The sequence below is a fragment of the Myxocyprinus asiaticus genome, chromosome 12 (assembly GCF_019703515.2).
Source record: "Myxocyprinus asiaticus isolate MX2 ecotype Aquarium Trade chromosome 12, UBuf_Myxa_2, whole genome shotgun sequence".
Taxonomy (NCBI): domain Eukaryota; kingdom Metazoa; phylum Chordata; class Actinopteri; order Cypriniformes; family Catostomidae; genus Myxocyprinus; species Myxocyprinus asiaticus.
Genome location: NC_059355.1, coordinates 4,409,501 through 4,435,516, shown reverse-complemented (window position 1 = coordinate 4,435,516; position 26,016 = coordinate 4,409,501). Strand labels below are relative to the sequence as shown.

Genomic DNA, 26,016 nt, shown 5'->3' with positions numbered 1-26,016 from the left:
AAAAATGGCAATTGCTTTGATTGCAGAAAGTAGAAAGAGGACTTGTTTATGTTTAGGTCTTAGTGGGTTTTTTTATTTGGTGAATGTATATACTGTAGTTCGATAACTGGGGTCTCTGGATACACGGAAACGATAAGGTAATAATGTATTAAAATAAATTATGAGATATTCAATATCTCTTCATAAATTTGGACAGTTTTAAAATATTTATTGTAGCTTTATACTCTCAAAGACATCATTTGTGAGGCAAAAACATGTGAAAAACTCTTTGGTGTGAAGTTGGAGCCGAGGTTGAACTGACACGTCACTTCATAGACTTCAATGTATTTGGCAGCACTGATGCATGTGAAAGCCCCTCAACATGTATAAACATCAGTTACTTTTACACATTAATAGCTCTTCCGCCCTTTTCTCTCCGTGATGAACAAAGTAGACTCATATGCCGATGCTGAAGGACGTGAACAACGTGCCCCTCGCATTCAGTCGGTCGGTACATGTTCCAGGTCATTCACTTTGTTTATGAATAAGAAGTTTCATGAATGCCGCTTCGCACTGTGCAAGCGCTGCTGTTGCCAAGCACGCAATCTGCCTCGGTTGGACCATGATTTCCAAGCACACAATTGGCTGCTACTGTAATCAATCATGAGGGTGAAAGCGCCCTTAACCGTTGATGTAATTTCACAATGTGTATTTGACTCCTATTCCGAGTCCCGAACTACGATGTTTTTGTACATGTAACAGAAACCTTGCTAGCATCACAGTCAAAACGTTTTATTACACTGAAATATTTTCCAGGACAAATTATTATTTTCCAAGACATTTAGGAAGTTTTCAGATTTTACATGACTGTAAAACTGCACTGCAAAATTCCAGGTTTTCCAGGATGCATGGGAACCCTGATAAGTGACTACAAACAGAACTACAGTTCCTTCGGTTTTCAGCCATAATAAAAAATTCAGCCAAAACAAAGGCTTGAGGGTTTCCCGAACTGCACAGCAATGTCACGAGCAAGTACAATAGAATGATAATCAGCATCATCATCATCATCATCATCATTATGCAATAAAATATTTCTAAAATAATATAACTTATAATAATAATAATGTTATTACAATAATATAATATTCAAGTTGAATGGGTTTCAAAAAGAATGATGAAAAGATAGCTGACCCTTTCACAAATTGGACAAATTTTTTTTTAAACAGCAGACAGATGCTATGTGATTGTGATGTTTCTTTCCTCTGTGTTTCACGGCTTTATTTTTAATTTTTTAATTTTTATTTTTTAAAGAGGACTCAAGTGTTTCTAGAACAGTATTTCTGGTTAGCAGTAGAGAATGGGGAAAAACATGGTTTAATTTTGGTTAAAAGAAAATGTTTATATATATATATAGAATGATCATACCACAGTTCAAATTGCTATTTTTTTTTCTTTTTTAAATAAATCATAATTATTTTTTTTTTAATTTTGTTATTTGTTTTTATCCAGTCATCCAAAGCCTTATGAAAGAGCCATGCAAACATTTTTCAAAATTTCTCCTTTTCTGTTCCACATAATGTCATACCGGTTTGGACCAACATGAGGGTGAGTAAATTATGAAATTTACATTTTTTGACTTTATATAGTCCAAGCTACATGTGTGCATGCTACCTGTGATTGTTTTTTGAGGATGTTCTGGGTCAAGTTCAAGCCATTTGAGTGCGTCTCTCTCTGCAGGCGTTCTGATACGAGCTGTTTCTCTTCCTGCAGCTGCTTCAATCTCTGCTGATCCCTTTGATGCAACAACTCCAGTTCCAACTGTGGGTAAGCAAAAAAAAAAAGCATGCATGTTGAGATGCCATGTGCTCTAGATGCTCATGTAGACATCAGAAAAACGGTTTAAAAGATAGTTTCCCCCAAAATTAAAATGGTCATCTACTTTCTTTCATGGAACACAAAAGGAGATGTTAGTGGAATGTAAGGTGTAGTGGATAGCCTCAGTCACCATACACGTTCGTCGCATCTGTCAGTCCCTAACATTATGGCCAACGTTTTTTATGTTCCATGAAAAAAAATCATGCAAATATGGAATGACACTGACAGAATTTTCAAATATTTATGTGAATACCTTTAAGAAAACATCAGTTTTATTTTTTTCATCTCACCACTTTCTTGTTGGTGCATTCGTGGCGTCGCTCCTTTTCCACCTGCCTCTCCATCTGCTCTTCCCTCACTCCTTCCTCTTTCATCTTTTCCTTCATTCCATCCAACTCTGCTTGTAACTGAGTGGCTCTCTCTCGCTCTGCCTCTAGGGTGCGCCCCACCTCCGTCTTCTGAGCCTGCAGGCCCTCCAGAGCAGCACGGAGCCTCCTCGCTTCTTCCTGCTCCTTGTGTGCAGCCTGCTCTGCCTCCTGAGCATGTCTGTGCTTCTTTTCCAGCACTTGTCCTTGCAGACATTCCAACATGGCTGCTAGATCTTCCCCCTGCCGTCTCTCCTGCTCCAGCTGCATCCGTAGATCCTGAATGAACTTCCTGTCATGGGCACTGGCTGATTCCTGTCTGCGAGCTTCCTCCTCGAAGCGGCGTGCGTGTTCCTGGGCTTGACGGGATAGTGAATCTGAGAGTTCCGCCGCTCGAGAACGCTCCTCCTCAAGGCGAGAGACTGCAAGTTTGGTGCGTTCACGCTCCTGGGCCAGCAGAGCTTCACAACGAGACTGCTCAATCTGGAGCTCCGAGCGGAGGTTACTGACTGTCACACGCTCCTGTTCCAGAGCTGAGTTAAGTTGACTGAGATGAGATGCTTGCTCATTCAAAGCCAGGTGCAACGACTGCATAAAAAATATATACATGTATAAAACAACAAAAGTATGTATTTTTGTACACCAACCATTTTTACATTTTATGCATTTGGCAGACGCTTTTATCCAAAGCAACTTACAGTGCACTTATTACAGGGACAGTCCCCCTGGAGCAACCTGGAGTTAAGTGCCTTGCTCAAGGACACAATGGTGATGACTGTGGGAATTGAACCAGCAACCTTCTGATTACCAGTTATGTGCTTTAGCCCACTACGCCAGCCACACTCGTGTAAGAATTTATGGTGGATTTCAAGGGAACATTTGGTGGAACACATTTTGAAATTAGTTCTACTGTGTAGATATTACAGGTTGACCAAAACACGATGTTTGTGCTGACGGGGCACGTTTCTGCAAATTACTTGCTTCAATTTAGAACACTTGAATATCTAATCAAAATACAAAAAAAAATGCATTGGAGTATAAAAATATTGGTAAATATTGTCAATGAAGAAAGTCTTAGATTCAACAAATCCCCATGAGGTATAATATTTTTTTTCACCTCTAGAGGCTGCCTTAATACTGTCGAACCAAGATGTTATAACTGTATTGTCTTTTATTAATTATATTGAATATTAATATATATATATAAAAAACTAATAGGCAACTATCGCCATAGATTTTTTTTCTGATAACGGCTAGTTCTAATAAGTATACACTATTAACATTCACAACGCAAAGTTCATAAAGCAAAAAAAAAAAGGTGGCTTCAAAAGTGCAGATACTTCACAGCAGCGATGACAGTCTTTCAAAAGTGCCTCACTCAAGTGAACAGATTGCCGGAGGTAAGTTACGTTGACTAACTATTTCAAGTTATGACAGCCAACAACTGTTCAAGTTGAAACTGAACTAATTAAACCTGAACTAACACTTAAAATTGTTGTTCTCTTTCTAACATTTGTTCGGTATCTCACTATGGGAAAACGCCTTCTCCGATCCTGGAAGCACCAATGACACCACAGCTGCCAGTTGATAGACCAATCGCAGCAGTGATAAGGGAGGCCCTCCTCCCTCACACAAAACACAGCCAAAAGGTCCATTCTTCAGTCTCATTCTCTTCCCCTTGAAGATCATTGGAAGAAATCCTCATAAGGGCCTGCAGTGGAGTGGTCTTAACTGTTCGCTAGATGAGCCGTCAGGTCCGTCACAGAGCGCGATTAATCTTCTGTGAGGATTATTTACAGTAAGGGTAAATATTTATTCTGCTGTCTTAATTGCATATAAAGCCGTTATAGATTTATACTCTCTGGCATGTTGTTGTGGTGTGACGAATTGGCCTAGTCAAATTTTTAAGAGAGTATCACTAAAACAAGTGCCACATTTTAGTGAACTCTTGAAGCATTGGAGCAAAGGGAAAGGACTCCTCCTGCCCATGAGCATATGGATCGATGATTTCTCAGAAGGATACCCTCCCACTGTATATTGCCTGTCTGGGGGTCAGACACGTACAAGTCACACTTGCTAATCCTGATTGTTGCCCTCACTGCTCTCGATTTATGTTGCACATTTTGGAGAGGAGGGTGTGGGGTCGCAGCCGCGAATGGGGATCCCCGTTTCCATCCACCGTCCGTGGAGAAAGAACCACCTCCCCAGCCTCAGCAACAGCTGGGGGGATCTGATGGATGAAGTCTCTCCTGACCTTCCTCCCCTCTTTGAATCAGCCCTTTTTGCAGGGGAAAGAGGAGGAAGGAGGATGATTATGATGGCGATCGTCTTTTGGAGGAAGATGGGGAGGAGGATGAGGAGGATACCATTCTCTTTGTTGATCCTCCTTCCCGACTGAACAGCGCATTGGATAAGTCCCCTTCTCCTGTCCAGGGAGAGTTGGATCTTACTGAAATGGAACGCAAGACTCGATGCACGTTCCAGGGATAAATACGGGAGGGAATCCTCTGTACGGAGAATGGAGACTTCCCCCTCAGGTGGCAAGTCAGTTGTGGGAGAGATAAGGACGAGCTGCCGTAAATCTCTTCACATCACGTGAAAACGCTCATTGACCTCTGTTCTTCTCTCTGGCGAGAGACGGTGCTCTTATGGGTGTGGATGCTCTAGCGCAGCAGTCACCAATTAGCAGATCACAGTCTAGGTTCGGACCCCGGCTTGGTTCCATCCAGACCACGAGACATAATGAAAACGGTTGCACTGTACCGTTTCCTAAGCAAGCAGCTTAACACTCAGAGCTGTACACATCACAAGCACTCAGGGGCGTATCAGCGCTATATCATCTAATATCTTTCTCTGGCGCTGAACGTGCTTCATTCCTGCTCTGTGTGCTGCCTCTATAGACATGAGGTGCCGCATAAAAACTGATTTACTGTACTTATAGTTGCAATTGTAGTTATTTTAACAACAGCAGTGGAGAAATGGTAAGCAGCAAATCAAGTTAACGTGGCTCCTTTGGACTATTATGTTTTCTCCGTCTAAATATAGTTTTATGAATCAGTATGTTACTAGCCTTTTATAATAAACAGAGTTTTGTTCTAATTTTGTGAAAATTAAACAGAGATTATGGATGGCAAAGAAATACAACAAAAATTAATTATTAGTTAGCCTACTAGAATTATCTGCTTATCTACTATGAGAACATTCGCATTATTTCATAGTCAAGTCAGCCCATGTATACTTAACAACAGTTCAGCTTAAAATTACGGTTTTAATTATGTAAATTATTTGATTGTTGTTAGTAGATTATCACTTAAAGGAAAATATAAAAATGGTAAAAATTCATATTTCATACATTTCAGGGGATACTCCCATACAGAATGTTTTCTCAGTCAAAAGGCCTCATACATAGGTATCTGAATGTAAAAATAATAAAAAAGAAAAAAAGAAAAAGAAAAAGCATTCTGAATGTAAATCTATTCAAACAAAAACTGGACTGCAATCGCTTAGCTTCAAAACTGAATTGATCTTATCTTTTAGTATTAATTTCCAAGTGCCCTCGACTGATAAACTCTAAGAAATATATCAAACTTTTTGTAGAAAAGATCCTCAGACCCTACTACTTTGGCTGTCTACTTTGGAGTCCCCCATGTCCTCATCCCTGCCCAGTTTGAAGAGACTATTTTGACTGGATTCTTTTACAAAGTACTACTGCTGCCAATGTGAAAAGTTATAACTACTCCAAAAAACCAAATAACAATATCATTATATAATGTCATAGCCAGACTGACAATGTATAAGTTATTATTATACGGACCTTTGCTGGTAAGAAAATATAGAGACCACACCTCTTGGAATTTTAATTGAATACCCCTGCTCAAGCGCATCCTTGGCCAAACGTACTACTTTACAAATTTCTTCCACTGAGTCTAATTGTTCCAACTCTAAGAAAGGTAAGCGAATACGGTCAATCAGTCATACTGATCACCTCAAACTGGATGGGGAAACTGTAGCTGGCAGAGTTAATTCAACTCCTATGCGGCCAGCCCTGGCCCCTCCCGCTAAAGCAGGGACTTGCTGTCACAAGCACAGCGGGAAATATTTCACCCCAACCCAGACTGAATAGCTCTATGGGTCTGGCCCGTGAGAAGCTAATTTTAAGTGTCACAGGTTTAACACCAAGGGTGATTGAGATTATTCAAAGTGCGAGGGCTGCCTGAATGCACTCCGTGTGTGATCGAAAATGGAGAGTGTTTGAGCAATGGAGTGCACACAGACACATTGTTAAATTTTTTTGTTTCGTGGCAGATGTTGTGATTTCTTCAGAAACTTTTAAATAAAAAGGCAGAGCTTTTCTACCGTTATGGTTTAACTTGCTGCCATATGTGGGAACTGACTCGAATACAATAGGTCAATGCTTGTTTACAGGTTTATGAAGGGTGCTTGACATTTGATCAGGTTGTCAAAACCATTAGTTCTGTCATGGGATCTGTCAGTGGTTCTGAAGGCATTATCTCTGCCTCCTTTTGAGCTAGCTGAAAGTATAGAATTGAAGCTCCTTTCACTAAAGGCAGCTTTGCTATTGGTTCTGACCACAGCAAAGCCAACTCCATGCTTTTTCGGTCCAAAAACAAAGACATTGAGGAGCAATCAGCTTTTCATTTCATGGGCTGATTCTCATAAAAGGCAGACCCATAACATGACAGTGCCTGTCTCATTGGTTAGTGGAGGCTATTACATTGAGTTATAACAGCCTGGGGTTGTAACCTCAGGAGGACTTGAGAGCTCTTTAAACCAGAGGCATGGCTACCTCATGGGCACTGTTTAGGGATCCAGGGCATATGTGCGGCTGCAAGTTGGGTGTCGCCTCACTCTTTTGTCCGATTTTATAGACTGGACGTTACAAAGCCGTCATTGGCTCATTCTGTCCTTAGTGTGGGTAGTCAATCTGAAGATTTGTAAAAAAAAAAAAGAAAAAAGTGTTCTTGTTTTCCCCTTTCCCTTCGTTTGGGAATTTAATTGGATCTATTATATTGGACACTACACTGATGGGTCTGCTTCGGACAGCATATCTGCAATACAGGAGTTGGCTATATCCCATAGTGAGATACCAAACTAATGTTAGAAAAAGAACTTTAGGTTACTCACGTAACCCTGGTTCTCTAATAACAGGAGGAGTGAGGTATCTCACCAAACTTCCCGCCTTGCAGTTGCATGGAGAAGAGATATGCTGAGAATGAAGAAGGGATCTTTGGCAGTGTCTTATATGAGGCAGGTGGGACTCCCACATCACTGCTTTGATTGGTCTGTCAACTGACAGCCGTGGTGTCCTTGGTGCTTCCAGGATCGGATACGCCGAGATGTTTTCCCATAGTGAGATACCTCACTCCTGTTATCAGAGAACCAGGGTTATGCGAGTAACCTAAAGTTGTTCTCTTTCGGGACTGCTCGTTTTGGTAGTTTTTACATTGCCTGTTTTCTGTTTCGGGTCTCAATAAGAAGCAAACAGGAAAACTGTGGATAGTACTACATCAAAAGTGAGTTTCACCTCCTGTGTGTGGTGGCTCTGCTGAACTGTCTGTTGGTTGCAGAGTCTCTGCTGATGAAGCTCCTCCTGCAGTTCTTGCACTCTAGTCTGCTCTTTCTCCACTGCCTGGAAGCAGGCCTGATGTTCAGCCTCCACATTTTCCACATTTAGCCTTAAGACACATAACATTTAAAAAAAGTAATAAATAAATATCATTTACACTCATATAATAACATTTAGGATGTTTAATTGTTCCAAACAAAGTCTAATTTAAAATAATAATTTTCCATTTTGGCCAAGAATTTATTTCGCTACATCACGAATAAAAGTTCCATTTTTGTATGTTTTCTGTACCTGAGCTTGTTAATCTGGCTCCTTAATTCCTCTTGATTTTTGCATGCTGACTGAAGCTGAAGTCTGGTCTCCTCTAGCTCAACCTTCAACTCTGAAACCGCCTTCAGCTCCACCTCTAGCTGTCTCTGCTGCTCCACCCCCCGAGCCTTTTCAGCCTCCAGAGTGGAGCGCAGATCATGAGACAGCGTCTGTTCCTGCTCCAGCCTCAGCTCAAGCTCTTCAACTAAACAAATATATCCGTATACAAATAAAATCTGCTTTTGCAACGACAGGAAAACCAACATCTGTAATGGTGAAACTACACAACTAGTGAAAAACCAACAAAAACAGAGACCAGGGAAATGGATAGCACAGCAGATTCTGCAGAACTTACGTTCTCTATGCAGCTGGTGTTGTGTTTGTGTGCCTTGTTCTTTTGCAGTGTGCAGGGAATCCTGCAGCTGCTGCAGCTGTTCCTGGCTCTGTCGTGTGCTTGCATGCAACTGTTCATGCAGATTGCGCACCTCAGCCAACAGACTGTGACGGTCAGCACTGAACAACTGCTCTAAAGACCTCCTTTGCTGCTCCTCCTAAAAGAGGAATGTATGGATAAAGCATAAGGATAAAAGAAAAGCTCTGCAAATGTATTTTGTTTGGGAAGATGAACATGCATGGAAACAGTTTCACATGCTGGGCTACTCCATACCTGTTTCTGAAACAGTTTCTGCAACTGGTCCATCAAAGGGGTGTGGTCTATCTGAGTGTTTGCTCCCATGACAGCCTGAAGTTGAGAGTGAAGCCACTCCCTTTCGCTGTCAAACACACTGCGGACAGCCTGCAACATCTCATGCCTCCAGTCCACATCCCTACTGTCGGTCTAACACACACACACACAGACACACACACACAGACACACACACACACACACAGAGAGAGAGAGATTAACTTGAAGGTCCTTCTGGCACTTACCTTTTCATTTGTTATATTTACAGAGAAAACCATTTTAATAAAGAAAAAAATACTGAGTGCACCTTCAAGTCATGACTAAATAATAACATTAAGGCAGCAATGAGTTTCTCTATAAATTACGGATCTACAATAGATCGGGTTTGGTGATCAATTAACAGCCGATCCTTACCCTGGGTTCCCTGTCAGCCATCCTGCAGAGCAGTTCTCTGAGTGACAGGATGGTCTCCTGTAAGGCCCGCCTCTCCCTCTGCCAGGAGGGGGGTGGGGCAGGCTCAGAATCTGGATGGGACTGACCAGATGGGGTGGGGCGTTGGGACAAGGACAAGATTCTGCAGCTCTCCTGGTAGACACGCTTCAACATAGCCTTTACACGAAAGGCACGCAGAAATATACAGTGAAAATCACTTCAAAATCAGTACTTTGTCATCTTTAGATGTTCTAGGCAGCATTGTGAATATGTTTGTGTTTACCTGTAGCTCAGGTGTGAGGCGCTCGTGGCTTTCGTGCATGCTGCCCGCAGCGCTGTCTGTGTTTTCAGCAGGTGACATTCCTCTGCAGCGCAGATACTCCACAAAATGTGCATCCAAACGCTCCGTATTCTCAAATTCAAGCTTCAGCATGGCCTCCAACTCCGAGCTCACATCTACACACAAACACACACTTCAGATTACTCTAGTAAGGGAAATGTTCCATGTAACATTCCACACATGCAGTCTCTGTTCAACAAATGCATGTAGACACAAACACACGACTCACTGCTGCCGTATCCATCGCTGACCCACTCCGGCACAGACACAGGAGACGTGGAGCCAAGTGGAGACCGAGATGATGTTACATCCAGATTTTCTAACTCATGAATCTTAAAAACATAACAGCTAGTTATATAACTTCTATACCATTAGTTTGCCATTTATCAATAATGTTAATAGAAAGAACCAATAACAAAAGTAATTTTTGCTTTAGCTTTAAAGTTTGTTTGTTTTTTTTAGCAGTGGTGCTGTAAAAGGGATGAATTTAGAGAAAACTTTTCAGAGAGGGATTTCCCATGCTAAAAGCGTGTATGAGGTGCTGCATAATCAGTCCATAAATAATTTTAATTTGAAAATGACTAAAATTTCTGTGTGTTGGAGGTCACGTGACGCCATGCAAGAAGCAGATGTGTGAACGACGAGCTCTGCGCACTTTGCTAAATTTTTTATTATTCTTATGTTATAATTTGGTGAAATTCGATACACCCAGTTACACATTTGCTCTTTGAGGTAAAACATGGCAAAGAAGTCAAAATCATCAGGCTCTGGAGACATTAAAAGACACTTATGTGTTCAGGACGAAAGCCCCGACAGGCCTACAGACCGGGGACTCGATTTGGATGGCGCGGCGGGAGAGGAGATCCAGCGTCAGTTGTCCAACATGTCGGTGATGTTGAGGAAGGTTCTTGCTGACTTGGAGGATCTCGCTGTAATACGTCGATCGATTACAGCGATGGAAATACAATTCTCTGAGTTAGTTACAAGAGTGTCGGATGCTGAGAAACGAATCGATTATTTGGAGTCTTCGGAGAGGGAATTAACCGCTAATCCGCCAGCGACCAAAGCTGATCTGGAACGTATTCTTGAATAGATCTTGAGAATAGAAACCGCAGGAATAACGTCAGAATTGTTGGAATTCCTGAGCATGAGGAGGGCAGAGATATGGTGAAATTCCTAGGCGAACTCTTCCCGAGACTGCTCGACATAACAGGCCACAAGCTGGAAATCGAGCAAGCTCACAGAGTCCCAGCTCACAGATCTGCTAAGGGAGACAGGCCCCGATGGATTCTGGCCAAATTTCTGAGGTCATCCGATAAAGATCTCGTGTTGCGCCAGGCGAGGAGCAAAGGGAAGCTTTCTTGGAGGAATCATAATATTTTCTTGTTCCCAGACTTTGTGAGTTCGACAAGAGAGAAACGCGATCAGTTCAAGGAATGCAAGAAACTCTTACATTGGCGAAAGATCTCGTTTGCTGTAATGTGTCCGGCCAAACTGAGAATAGAAACACGAAGAACGGTCGCAAAGTATTTACATGCCCCAATCAGGCAATGTCTTTTATTGAATCAATGGGTGAGTAAACCATTGGATGTTTCTCATATGAGTAGGTCTGACTCACTGTACTTACTCTGGCTTTTGAGGAAGCTGGGTGTCATTTTGGTTTCTTTTTGCATTGGCTCCGCCTACCGGCTGGAGCTTGTTTTGTGAATAACACTTTCCTTAAAGAAGCTTTTGCACTGGGGGCCTGGGTAGCTCAGTGGTAAAATACGCTGGCTACCACCCCTGGAGTTCGCTAGTTCACTAGTTCGAATCCCAGGGCGTGCTGAGTGACTCCAACCAGGTCTCCTAAGCAACCAAATTGGCCCGGTTGCTAGGGAGGGTAGAGTCACATGGGGTAACCTCCTCGTGGTCGCTATAATGTGGTTTGTTCTCGGTGAGGCGCATGGTGAATTGAGCGTGGTTGCCGCGGTGGATAGCGTGAACAAGCCACGTGATAAGATGCGCTGGTTGACTGTCTCAGACGCGGAGGCAACTGCAATTCGTCCTCTGCCACCCGGACTGAGGCGAATCACTATGTGACCACGAGGACTTAGAGCGCATTGGGAATTGGGCATTCCAAATTGGGAGAAAAAGGGGAAAAAAGAAGTTTTTGCATTGATGAAAGATTACTTTTACATTGACGTTCCCGGCCAGCTTGAGAGTGGACACTACAGATGACCGCAAAATATCTACATGCTTACACAAAGGATGTCTTTTATAAAGTTAACGGATTGAGTGTGTCATGGTATATACACTTTTATGCGGCCTCCGAGTGAACTGACTTGACCATCCGGGGAACCGGGATGTCAGTTTTGTTTCTTTTTGTGTTGGCTCCGCATAGTGGCTGGAACTTGTGCTGTTTACAGGACTTTGGAATGATTACGTCATCCGCTGAACTCATAACAGCTGGCTCACTGAACATTTGTTTGTCTATCTGTGAAACTGAACGGTTTTATATCAGCTGAAATTTGTTTTGTGGAGGATCACACCTTTAAAAATTCTGTGAATTAATCTACATGTTCTATGTTCATTCTTCCTTTTGGCTGGGGGTTATTTTACAAAGTATTTTCTGTTATGTAATTTTGCTTCACAAATTTGTGAGGCAGAATTGAGCAATCCGATGGCAAAGTTGTCGTGGGGGATCGTGGGCGTTCATGGACCTTTTGAATTTAGAGGGATTGTCGCCGGTTGGCGCTTTCATGCGCAGGGTTAATGCGCACGTTTTCTTTTTTCTGTTTGTTTTGTTCGGGAGGAAGTTCAGGGTTTGATTGTTTCACTAATGGGGGATGTGGTCTGTATAATTTTGTTTTTGACACACAGTTTTTTTTATTATATCAATATGTCAGTTGTTAATATGAGTGTACTATCTCTCTCCACATGGAATGTAAATGGGTTGGGGCACCCCATAAAAAGAAGGAACGTTATTAATTTCCTTAAACGTAACAAATATGATATTGTGTTCCTTCAAGAAACGCATCTTTCCCCACAGGAAGCTGAAAAATTTGGGAAGATATGGGGTGTTTAGTGTTGGCTCAAGTAAGAGCAAGGGAGTCATTATATTGGTAAATAAACATTTACAATTAAAATTTCTCAAACAGATTAAAGATAAATTAGGAAAAGTCATTATTGTTTTAGCTGAAATTCAAGGGCAAAGTTGATTTTGGCTAATATTTATGTGCCTAACGCTGATGATCAGGGCTTTTTTATAGGTCTTGAAGGGATGTTGCAAACTGCTGGCAACCCTCATGATAATGTAATTTCAGATTATTTTACTTTGGATAGGGGCACCCGGCAAGGGTGCCCTCTTTCCCTATTATTGTTCTGTCTTGCCCTGGAACCATTAGCAACCACGATAAGACAGGAGGATGATTTTCCAGGGGTGGTGGCGGGAGGTATGGCGCATAAACTCTTGCATTACGCATTATTTTATTATTTGTCTCTGACCCCAGTAGATCTATGCCTTGCCTCCACAGAATTATTAATTCCTTTTCTAGGTTTTCAGGATATAGAGTCAATTGGACTAAATCCGAAGCTTTGGCTCTGACAGCATACTGCCCAGAAACGGCTTTCCAGCCGGGTGCTTTCCAGTGGCCCAAACAGGGCATTGAGTATTTGGGTATTTTATTTCCAGCAAATTTGTGTGATTTAGTTAGAGTTAATTTTGACCCCTTAATAAAACGGTTTTCGAGCGATGTGGGCTTCATTACATTTATCGATGATTGGGAAGGTTAATGTTATTAAAATGAATTGTATTCCAAAATTCAATTACTTACTGCAGTCTCTCCCTGTAGATGTCCCCCTCTCTTATTTCAAGCAATTTGATAGTATAGTGAAGTCCTTCATTTGGAATGGTAAGTGTCCCAAATTACATTTCAATAAGCCGATTGACAAAGGTGGGCTAGGCCTACCCAAGATTTTATTTTATTATTATGCATTCGGTCTCAGACATTTGGCTTATTGGTTGCTTCCACCTGAGGGAGCCTCTCCCTGATTCTGTATAGAACAGGAAGTTCTTGCCCCTATTTCGCCACTGCAGAGCCTATCAAATTAATCGGAGAAGCGAAGTTACATCCCGTTATCTCGCACTTGAACTCGGTATGGACTAAAGTGTCCAGACTGTTTAATTCTGAATTTTTTTTTTAATGTTGCCTCGAGCATATGGCTGAACCCCAAACTATGCATCAACAAGTCCCCTTTTTGCTGGTCAGAGTGGATTGTGAGGGGGTTACTACACTCGGTGACCTGTATGAGAATAGAGTGTTGAGATCCTTTCAAAATTTGGTTCAACTTTTTGGGATTCCTAGATCTCAGTTCTATAAGTATTTACAGTGGCACCACCTGCTCTGTACTGTTTTTGGGAGTGGTTTACACCCTCCTAAGGCGGCAGACACCCTGGGAGAGGTGATTACTGTTTTTGGAAAAGGTCATGAGGCATCGGTGTATTACTCCCTACTAATTCAGAGTCTGGGAGACGGAACTTCAACTTCTCTTAAGAGATTATGGGAGAAAGATCTAAATTTGGTATTGGAGGAGGGAGAGTGGGCTAGGATTCTAAAAAATGTCAAATCTGCATCCAGAGACGCAAGGGTTCGCCTCATGCAATTTAAGATTTTACATAGAGCCTATTGGACCCCCTCTAGATTGCATAGGCTTGGTCTTAAAGACACACCCACCTGCTGGCGATGTCAATTAGAAGATGGAGACACAACCCATGTGTTTTGGGGATGTGTTAAGATACAGGAATTTTGGATGAGGATTCAGAGTTTTATGTGTGAGGTTTTGGCCTCTCAAATTTTATTTTGCCCCAGACTCTGTATCTTGGGAGATGGAGCAGTCATTAATTTGGAGAATAAGAATGTGAAAAACTGGGTCCTATCTAGTGTTATGATCGCCAGACAGATCACTTTGAGGAGCTGGAAGCGCCCCCATTTCAGGAGTGGTGTTCAGAGATGGCCAGGGTGGTAGCTCTTGAGGAGGGGGTATCCAGAAGACTGGGGAGTCTGGACATGTTTGCGAAGAAGTGGGGCAGATATCGGTCTTTTTTGGAGGGCTCTTGGGGAGGGACAGTGGAGAGAGAGGTGTAGGGGTTTTATGTGTGTGATTGTTTTATTTTTTAATTAATTTATTTATTTATTTTTGTTGTGTGTCTATGGTTGTGTGATCACAGGGGTGTTGTTGGGGGTCGGGTGGGGGATAGTGGGGATTGTATATTGATTCTGTATGTGTGTGTTCTGCTATGTATATATTTAATGGTTGAATCAATAAAAAATGTTAATCGAAAAAAAAAAACATTTCTGTGTGTTTCACACAGCGTGATTGTATGAATTTTCAAGAGCTGGAATACACAATCAGCCACAACATTAAAACCACCTGCTTAATATTGTGTAGGTCTCCATCGTGCGGCCAAAACAGCACCAACCTGCATCTCAGAATAGCATTCCGAGATGATATTCTTCTCACCACAATTGTACAGAGCGGTTATCTGTAGACTTTGTCAGTACAAACCAGTCTGGCCATTTTCTGACCTCTCTCATCAACTAAGCATTTCCGTCCACAGAACTGACGCTCATTGGATATTTTTAGTTTTTGGCACCAGTAAAATTCTAGAGACTGTTGTGCGTGAAAATCCCAGGGGATCAGCAGTTACGGAAATACTCAAACCAGCCCATCTGGCACCAAAAATATGCCACGCTCCAAATCACTGAGATGACAATTTTTCCCGATTCTGATGGTTGATGTGAACATTATCTGCATGATTATATGCACTGCACTACTGCAACATGCTTGACTGATTAGATAATTGCATGGATGATTGTTGGTGTCAGATGGGCTGGTTTGAGTATTTCTGTAACTGCTGAAAATCCCAGGAGATCTCACACAACAGTCTCTAGAATTTACTCAGAATGGTGCCAAAAAAATCAGTGAGCAACAGTTCTGTGGACGGAAATGTCTTGTTGATGAGAGAGGCCAACAGAGAATGGCCAGATTGGTTCAAACTGACAAAGTCTACAGTAACTCATATAACTGCAATACAATTGTGGTGTACAAATGCTATTCTGAGATGCAGGTTGGCACCGTTTTGGCAGCACGAGGGGGACCTACACAATATTAGGCAGGTGGTTTTAATGTTGTGGCTGATCGGTGTATAGTGAACGAGACATATCAACTAATTTTACTGTGATTTAATGGTGTTTTTGTTCATTTTGGAGCTTGACAGACCAGAGTCACTACTCACTTTCTCAATGGCAAAGAGCCATGAGAAGACTTTCTGAACATTCTTTTCACAGTTTCACTGTTTTAAACTTATAAGGGATTCAAGTGACATTAGGGTGTGTAAATAAAGACAATTTTTGTTTTGGGGTGAACTATAAAGATTGACAAGTTGACTAGTCATTAAAACAACATGATGACTACTAGATTATAAAAATATGTAGTTTTGAACATCCCTATTACAAGTGTGAACAAAAGTCATTCATTAACATAGTTGCAGTTGTACTGACCTTATCTGCATCCAACGAGTCAAGCACAGAGAGGTGTTCTGACACAGTGAGCGAGCATTGTGATGGAGAGTGTGTGCTAGGTTGGTCCGTCTCTGCAGGTGGGATGAATGTTTGTCTGGCTTGTGGTCTCTCTGTGTCCCGCTCCATGGGTGAGGGCTTGCTGCAGAGCTCCAAGCTGGCGTTGTGTAGTGCGCTGAGCTCAGAGAGGTGAGATACATGCAGGCGAGAGGGGCGGTCTTCCCTGCAGTCCATTCTCCGCAATACCTCTGGGGAAGAGAGGGAGGCAGAGAGGGATGGGTCACTGGACAGGCCGTCCAGAAAGCGGTGGTTGTGTTTGGGATGGTGTTCTTGTAGGCTGCAGCGCTGTCTAAGCTGCTCTAGCTCCGTCTGCTGGTAGGCCAACTCCTCCTCCTGCACGGTCAGGTCATCCTGCAGACTCCGTAGCTCTGCTTTCAGATGCTGGTTATGAACCTCCAGATCAGCCAACGCACGATCTTTAGTCTGATGGTGAAAGGACGAGAGTAAACCAGGTTTTTACATTCTCTGAAGAAATGTTAGTGGTTGATTCAGCCTGCGAGTTAGCCATCTAAATGATTCACTGATTCAGCGCGCACTACACGACTTGCAGTTGGCAATCTGTGCACACTTACCAACGAACCGTTTTCAGTCGTATTGGTGCACACACTACACAACTGATCGCAGACTGGGTGTACCAACTATATAACCATTCCTCCCCACAACCAGAATCTTAAGATCAAGCTTTATCTCCACATTTTGGTACCAGCACACTGTTTAACTGACTGACAGGCGGCTTATGTGTGCATGGCGCCACGGATGGCCACCTCGGTGTGGAGCGCTTCTATTGTTTTGTTATTTTTGTTTGTTTGTCCGGTGTTTAGTAATCTTTTTTCAGTCAGTTTTACCAGAGACGAACTGCTGAACATTCGACGGCATACACCAGTCAATCTATTCCCATTTTTTGAATATTCGGACGTTTTGTTTGACATTTTAGTCGGAGGCGCGGCTGTGTTGTTTAAACGCGCTATGAGTCGCAGGCGAGGAAGACGAGCAGGCGCGCTGGTCAAACTCCGTTGGCGGGGCTTTCGAACAACGCTGCCGAGCATTCATCTAGCGAATCTCCACTCTCCCTAACAAAACAGAAGAACTACATCTCCTCACCCACACAAACAAGGACTTTTCAAACATTTTTTTTCAGTGGTTGAGCATTGTAACCAATTGGATACATGTTCGATGAGTACATAAGCCTATCAGTAACTATGCTAGAAAGCTAGAACCCTCCCATTATAATATAGCGATATAACAGCGATTTAATTAAGTCACAAAGTTCTAAGCTTTTTTAAAAAGAAATTTTTTTTTTTTTTATCCCCTTTTCTCCCAATTTGGAATGCCCAATTCCCACTACTTAGTAGGTCCTCGTGGTGGCGCGGTTACTTACCTCAATCTGGGTGGCGGAGGACAAGTCTCAGTTGCCTCCTCTTCTGAGACCGTCAATCCGCGTATCTTATCACGTGGCTCGCTGTGCATGACACAGCGGAGACTCGCAGCATGTGCAGAGGCTCATGCTACTTTCCGTGATCCACGCGCAACTTACCGTGCGCCCCATTGAGAGCGAGAACTCCTAATCGCAGGAGGTTACCCCATGTGACTCTACCCTAGCAACGGGGCCAATTTGGTTGCTTAGGAGACCTGGCTGGAGTCACTCAGCACACCCTGGATTCGAACTCGCAACTCCAGGGGTGGTAGTTAGCATCAATACTTGCCGAGCTACCCAGGCCACCTAAGCTTGTTTTTGGAGGTATAGCTTACATTAGAAAAAAATACGTATTGTAACCTGCCCCACACAAAAAAGGAATGTAAATTCTATCAATTTCTATTAATCAAAATTAATAATTGTGATTACAATATCAAGGGAAATAATTGACAATTACTTTGTCATAATCGTGCAGGCCTAATCCTATCCAAAACTTTATGCACGCCTTTAAAGGTGCACTCAGTAACTTTTTGCTTATGTCATCTTGGATTTACAGTGATGCCTAGTGGTGTGGATGCAGCATCATTCAAAATGAATAGTTTTTAGTTACAGATGCCATTATAGAAATTCACTATTCACAATCAGCCATGATTAATTTAATCCAAGAGTGAAAGTGTCCAATAACAAGGTGGTTACTGAGTTTAAGCGAGTAGTATTCAGCTGGTCATGTGATTCTAACATGGCAGCACCCATGAGGGTGCTCCTGCCCCATGTAGAATAAAACAGCTTTTATAAGGTTACTGATATGACTAGAATCCTCATCTCCTGAGTGGTCACGATTGTATACATATGTTTCAAAATTACAATTTAATTTCTTTAGGTGTAAAAATGTTTAGTGGGGAAAAAATTACTGAGTGCACCTTTAACAAACAGGGTCTGTATGTTTTAAACGAGGTGTGCTGCACTTCAATGTTTAAGGTTGTTACTTTAATGTATTCACTTGCTCTTGCAGGAGGAGATGTCTGAAGTTCTCTCCTCTCAGAGGGCTGCTCTGGAGGATGAGCATTACTCTGCTCTGGAAGCTCTTCAGCAGCAGGTGGTTGCTTTAGAGAAGCAGCATAGCGCTGCTCTACTGGAGATCACTGAAATTGCCACTGCAGATAAACTGCAACAAAAGCAACAACTGGATGTGCTGGCCACCCAGCATCTGCAGCAACTGCAGGTATGTGCTCAGGAAGGCTATAAAAACAGGAGCCTAGGTTTCCTTAGGCTGACCATTCGCATTCATTAAGATATGTTTAGCCCTTAGTGTGGATTAGTGTTGGTTAAAACAAAGATGGCGCTGTGGATGGCCGCCTCAATGTGGAGCTCTCCAATTCTTTTTTGTTTTTGTTTGTTTGTCCTATGTTTTAAGGGACGAACTGCTGAACATTCGGCAGCACATATCAGTTTTTAACTATTCTGACGTGTTGCTGGACATTTTAGTTGGAGGCGCAGCTGTGTTGTTAAAGCGCGCTATGAGCAGCGAGGGAAACAAGCCGGCACGCTGGTCAAGCTCTGACAGCGCGGCTTTCAAACTTGGCTGCTGAGTATTCATCTAGCGAATCTCTGATTTCTTCCTAACAAAACGGATGGACTACATCTCACCCGTACAAATAAGGACTTTTCAAACTCTGCTGCCTTGTGCTTCACAGAAACTTGGCTGAGTGAAGCCATTCCGGACAGCGCGTTACATCTGCGGGCTTTCAGCTGTTCAGAGCGGATCGCATCGTGGAGTTAACGGGGAAAACGAGAGGTGGTGGAACATGCTTTTACATCAATGAATGTTGGTGTACAGATGTAACAACGTTAAAGAAGATGTGCTGTCCTAATTTGGAAGCGCTCTTTATTAACTGTAAGCCTTTCTACACGCCGCGGGAGTTTTCCTATTTTATTCTGGTGAGTGTGTATATCGCGCCAAATGCGTGTTTGAATGCCAAGCTGCAACAGCTGGCTGATCAAATCACAGACATGGAACAACAATACCCGGACTCAGTTATTATTATTCTTGGGGATTTTAACCAAGCAAACCTCACACGTGAACTGCCCAAATATAAACAGCACATTACATGCCCAACCAGAGACAGAAATATATTGGATCATTGCTACACAACAATAAAGGATGCATATCGCTCTGTTCCTAAAGCAACTTTGGGACTTTGATCACTGTCTGGTTCATCTTCTTCCAACCTACAGACAGAAATTAAAATCTGCTAAGCCTGTATTAAGGACTGTAAAGAGATGGACCAACGAAGCAGAGCTGGAACTACAAACCTGCTTCTATTGCACTGATTGAAGTGTTTTTGAGGCTGCAGACACCAATCTGGACGAGCTCACAGATACTGTTACATCATATATCAGTTTTTGTGAGGATGTGTGCATTCCTACTAGGACTTATTTAACATTTCACAATGACAAACCATGGTTTACAGCGGAACTCAGGCAGCTTCGTCAGGCCAAAGAGGATGCTTACAGAGTTGGGGATAAAGTCTTGTACAATCAGGCCAGGAACACACTGAATAAGGGAATCAGAGTGGCTAAAAGAAGATACTCTGGGAAGCTGAAAAGCAAGTTTTCAGCTAATGACCCTGCATCAGTGTGGAGTGGCATGAAACAACTTACGAATTACAGGACTCCTGCCCCCAACCCTGTGGTGGACCAACAACTGGCTGACGACCTGAATGTGTTCTACTGTAGATTTGAAAGGCCCAATCTCACACCCCACACCCACTCTGATCTTCACTTCACACAAACACCAACACCTTCTGCAACCGTCCTCCATCTTCCTCCTGCTACTCAACCTGCACTTAAGATCTGTGAAGATGATGTGAGCCGCATCTTTCGACAACAAAGGATAAGGAAAGCACAGGGCCCAGATGGCGTTTCACCTGCTTGTCTTAGATCCTGTGCTAACCAGCTGGCCCCCATCTTCACACAGATCTTCAATAGATCACTGAAGCAGTGTGAAGTCCCATGTTGCTTCAAATGTTCCACAATCATCCCCATCCCAAAGAAACCAAAAATCACAGGAATTAATGACTACAGACCTGTCGCCCTGACGTCTGTGGTCATGAAATCATTTGAGAGACTGGTGTTGGCCCACCTGAAGAACATCACTGGACCCTTTTCTAGATCCCCTGCAATTTGCTTATCGAGCAAACAGGTCTGTGGATGATGCAGTCAACATGGGATTGCATCATATCTTGCAACATCTGGACAGATCAGGGACATATGCAAGGATCCTTTTTGTGGACTTCAGTTCAGCTTTCAACACCATCATCCCAGCTATACTCCAGAATAAATTACACCAACTCTCTGTTCCCATGTCTATCTGTGGATTACCAGCTTTCTGACGGACAGGCAGCAGCTTGTGAGACAGGGGAAACTCACTTCCAGCACCTGTACAATCAGCACTGGTGCCCCCCAGGGATGTGTGCTCTCCCCACTACTCTTCTCCCTCTATACCAACGACTGCATCGCCAAGGACCCCTCTGTCAAGCTCCTGAAGTTTGCAGATGACACCACTGTCATCGGCCTCATCCGAGATGATGATGAGTCTGCATACAGAAGGGAGGTTGAACAGCTGGCTGTCTGGTGCAGTCAAAACAACCTTGAGCTGAACATGCTCAAAACGGTGGAGATGATTGTGGACTTTTGGAGGAACACCCCAACACTGACCCCCTCACCATTCTAAACAGCACTGTGGCAGCAGTGGAGTCATTCAGGTTCCTGGGCACTACCATCACACAGGACCTGAAGTTGGAGACCCACATTGACATTGTGAAAAAGGCCCATAAGAGGTTGTACTTCCTTCGCCAGCTGAGGAAATTCAACCTGCCACAGGCGCTGCTGATACAGTTCAACTCAGCAGTCATTGAGTCTGTCCTCTGCACTTCAATAACTGTCTGGTTTGGTTCAGCTACGAAATCAGACATCAGAAGACTACAAAGGACAGTTCGGACTGCTGAGAGGATTATTGGTTGCCCCCTGCCCCCACTTCAAGAACTATACACTTCCAGAGTGAGGAAAAAGGCTGGAAAAAAAAAAATCACTCTGGACCCCACTCATCCTGCCCACTACCTTTTTGAACTGTTGCCTTCTGGCCGACGCTTCAGAGCTCTGAGCACCAGAACCATCAGGCACAGGAACAGTTTTTTTTCCCTCAGGCTGTCCATCTCATGAACAGTTAAATTGCCCCATTGAGCAATAACTATGCGCAATACACAGTTTAGTCTTTCTTATATTTATCCAACACATCCAACCTCTTCTGCCATATCATTCCTCTGAGAAAAAACAAAACAAAACGTTTGCACTGTACATAACAGATTGTATTAGATTTGCACTACCCATGTGTATGTACATATGTGTATAATTCGTTTTTTTAATTTTTTTTATTATCTATGACTTGCTGCTGTTTTTGTATTGTATTTGTATTGTTGTACACTGGAAGCTCCTGTCACCAAGACAAATTCCTTGTATGTGTAAGCATACTTGGCAATAAAGCTCATTCTGATTCTGATGTGCACTTGTGCTCTGAGAGCCTCACAAAGTTGTGGTAATGCGAATGCACGCCTAAATAGTAATATACACTTCAAAATTCTGTAAAAATGTTCATCTTGTTAAACACAGTCAATTATGTCTAAAGTAAAAAATTAACAGTGGGGAAAAAGCAGATTTATACAAAAAAAAAAAAAAAGGAAAAAAAAAAGAAGTGTAAATTGCAGCCTAACAGACCTGCCAGCTGCCACTGAATAGTATGTCGCTAATATTTTAAATCATACAGTAACAAGAAAACCATTCACTGCTCTTGTCTGGATAACTTTTTTTTCTAATTTTCCTTTTGGGCTTTTTGCCTATCGACAGAAAAGTAGGACTGCGAGAGAGGGAGTGGGATCAGGACATAATGTAGGTCGTCGGAGTTGAACCCAGGTACCAGTGAGCAAACAGCTCTTATGTGCCCTGAGCCTCTGCACAGCCCCCTGTGCCACAGCTCTGACTTTTGCAGATAACTTGTAGCTTTAAAAGTATTAGTGCATTACAATTATACAGTGAGGACTAGCAATTTAAGTTGTTTTGTCACTTTTCATTACTTTTTTAAACTTCTGAATGTTTGCTTTAATTTTTAACTGCAGTATCAAGTGTTCAAGTACTGTTTTCTTAATTTGTATCTTTGTTCTTTTGTTTTTATTTGTTCAATTGCCTGTAATTTGTTTCTTTGAATGTTTCCTCAAATTAGTCAGTATTTTGTTATTTTGTCGAAACTTGTATTGAGAATGGTCAAATTGCTTAAGTGAGCAAAATGGGCATTATAAAAAGAAATATACCCAAATGAATCGGATTCAAATTCGATTCAATATCAGAATCGCATTTAAATGCAGTTAGTGCTAAAGAAAAAAACAATTATACACACAAACACACACAAGTTTGGAATGATGTACAGATTTTGCTCTTATGGAAAGAAATTGGTACTTTTATTCACCAAAGTGGCATTCAACTGATCACAATGTATAGTCAGGACATTAATAATGTGAAAAATTACTATTACAATTTGAAAAAAAATTCAGAACTTCTTAAACTAGTTCAAAGAGTTCTCATCAAAAAATCCTCCACGTGCAGCAATGACAGCTTTGCAGATCCTTGACATTCTAGCTGTCAGTTTGTCCAGATACTCAGGTGACATTTCACCCCACACTTCCTGTAGCACTTGCCATAGATGTGACTGTCTTGTCGGGCACTTCTCACGCACCTTACAGTCTAGCTGATCCCACAAAAGCTCAATGGGGTTAAGATCCATAACACTCTTTTCCAATTATCTGTTGTCCAATGTCTGTGTTTCTTTGCCCACTCTAACCTTTTCTTTTTGTTTTTCTGTTTAAAAGTGTCTTTTTCTTTGCAATTCTTCCCATAAGGCCTGCACCCCTGAGTCTTCTCTTTACTGTTGTACATGAAACTGGTGTTGAGCGGGTAGAATTCAATGAAGCTGTCAGCTGAGGACATGTGAGGCGTCTATTTCTCAAACTAGAGACTCTGATGTACTTATCCTCTTGTTTAGTTGTACATCTGGCCTTCCACATCTCTTTCTGTCCTTGTTAGAGCCAGTTGTCCTTTGTCTTTGAAGACTGTAGTTTGAAGACACCTTTGTTTGAAATCATCACTTTTTTGGCAATTTCAAGCATTGTATAGCCTTCATTCCTCCAAACAATGATTGACTGATGAGTTTCTAGAGAAAGCTGTTTCTTTTTTTGCCATTTTTGACCTAATATTGACCTTAAGACATGCCAGTCTATTGCATACTGTGGCAACTCAAAAACAAACACAAAGACAATGTTAAGCTTCATTTAACAAACCAAATAGCTTTCAGCAGTGTTTGATATAATGGCAAGTGATTTTCTAGTACCAAATTAGCAATTTAGTATGATTACTCAAGGATAAGGTGTTGGAGTGATGGCTGCTGTCTAGATTTGATCAAAAATGACTTTTTTCAAATAGTGATGGTGCTGTTTTTTACATCAGTAATGTCCTGATTATACTTTGTGATCAGTTGAATGCCACTTTGGTGAATTAAAGTACCAATTTCCTTCCGAAACAGCAAAATCTGTATCATTATTCCAAACTTTTGGCCACCAGTGTGTGTCTATGCATATATATATATATATATATATATATATATATATATATATATATATACACATATATATACATACACACACACACACACACACACACACACACACAGCCGTTCATAAGTTTGGGGTCACTTGACTGAAATGTTTCTCATGATCTTAATCTTTTGATCTGAAGGCGTATGCTTAAATGTTTGAAAATAGTTTTGTAGACAAAAATAAAATTGTGCCACCATATTAATTTATTTCATTACAAAACTAAAATGTTATAAAAAAATTTTTTTTTAAAAGTAGTAGTATTTGAAATGGATGACTTGGATCGAATAATAAAGAAAAGCAGCTTATAAATGTCCAGTATTGATGGGAACTTCTTCAATACTGTTTAAAAGCATCCCGGGTGATACCTCAAGAAGCTGGTTGAAAAAATTTCAATACATTTCTGCAAATTTTATGCAAAGGGTGGCTACTTTGAAGATGCTAAAATATAACATAGTTTTAATTTATTTTAGATTATTTTAGAACACAATTCCTATAGTTACATTTCTGTTCTTCTATAGTTTTGATGACTTTATTATCCTTAGATGTGAAAAGTAATAATAAAGAATGAGTGACCCTCAACTTTTGACCGGTAGTGTACATAAATACACACACACACACACACACACACACACACACACACACACACACACACAGGATATATAAAAATAAATAATTGGGCTTATGCTGCCTTCATGTGCCATTAGGATTATCCTACTTCCCACTTCGTCTGAACTTATTTTGACACCATAATACATATTACACAGCTTGCTGACGATAATGGAATTTTTGTCAAATACACCATGTAAAAATGTACAACATGCATAGAATGTTTGCTAATATGCATAAATGATTATGACCAAAATGGCAAGCGCTAACAATTAGATGTATTTAGAAAAATGAACAAAACTCGTCATTCACTAGAGAAACTGTTCTCTGCCACGTTGAAAGTTTAGGACCCTTCCCATCTCCAAAATACAGGTTTTAAAATTATCTCAGAGTTTCCTAGTCGTAATTACAACTTAAGGGGTCGTTCACGTGCAAATTCCAAATAGAAAACTTGTATTTACAAAATTCCGATAGCATTTGAAGGCAGCATTAATCCCAACAAGCACATTACAGGAGATCAGCTATTACACACATACCTGTCCCTCTTCCTGTAGCTTCTCTGCTCTCTCTGTGCTGGTACTAAGGCCCTCCTTAACTGCTACTAGCTCCGCCCTAAGAGCATCGTGCTCTGCCTTCAGGTGGATAAGCTGCTGCTCTCTCTCGCGCAGAGCAGTCTCCGCCTTAGCCAGGGTCTCTTCAGCACATGTCTGCACACATAACAAACAATTAGCAAACCCCAAGGTTACACACACACACACACCTTATTTCAGTTACATCAGTGGTTAAAAAAAATCAATTTATTTTTAGCTCTGTTCACACTTGGATAAAATCGGGGAAAAGAAGAGCCTAAACCTAATACACAAAGCAAGCCTCTAGTAAACATATGACTTAACCTGTAAATGATTCCAAAGCTGGTGAACATGAACCAAAGCAAAATGTCCACCTTTTAAAGTTAAAAGTATTTACAGATTTGCCTCCTGTTCAATTACAACAGAAGTACACCCAAAACTAGAAAGTTAGAAGAAAAGATGTTGGTTAAAATACCTCAAACTTACTCAAATGCAGCAAATATAAACAAAAAGTGTATTAAGATCTCCATTTTAACA

The 26,016-nt window shown here is 41.7% G+C and overlaps 1 protein-coding gene across 1 annotated transcript in view; it reads right to left on the bottom strand.

Annotated features, from left to right (window-relative positions):
- LOC127449527 (pericentrin-like) overlaps positions 1–26,016 on the bottom strand; it is an 83,640-nt gene that overhangs the window by 20,269 nt on the left and 37,355 nt on the right. The window contains exons 21-31 of the mRNA XM_051713014.1: positions 25,447–25,617; positions 16,112–16,612; positions 9,802–9,904; positions 9,516–9,688; positions 9,215–9,409; positions 8,783–8,953; positions 8,471–8,666; positions 8,098–8,320; positions 7,765–7,915; positions 2,145–2,807; positions 1,651–1,797 (exon numbers count right to left, since the gene is read on the bottom strand). Coding sequence (XP_051568974.1) covers positions 1,651–1,797; positions 2,145–2,807; positions 7,765–7,915; positions 8,098–8,320; positions 8,471–8,666; positions 8,783–8,953; positions 9,215–9,409; positions 9,516–9,688; positions 9,802–9,904; positions 16,112–16,612; positions 25,447–25,617 — 2,694 coding nt within the window. The remainder of the gene's footprint in view (positions 1–1,650; positions 1,798–2,144; positions 2,808–7,764; positions 7,916–8,097; positions 8,321–8,470; positions 8,667–8,782; positions 8,954–9,214; positions 9,410–9,515; positions 9,689–9,801; positions 9,905–16,111; positions 16,613–25,446; positions 25,618–26,016) is intronic.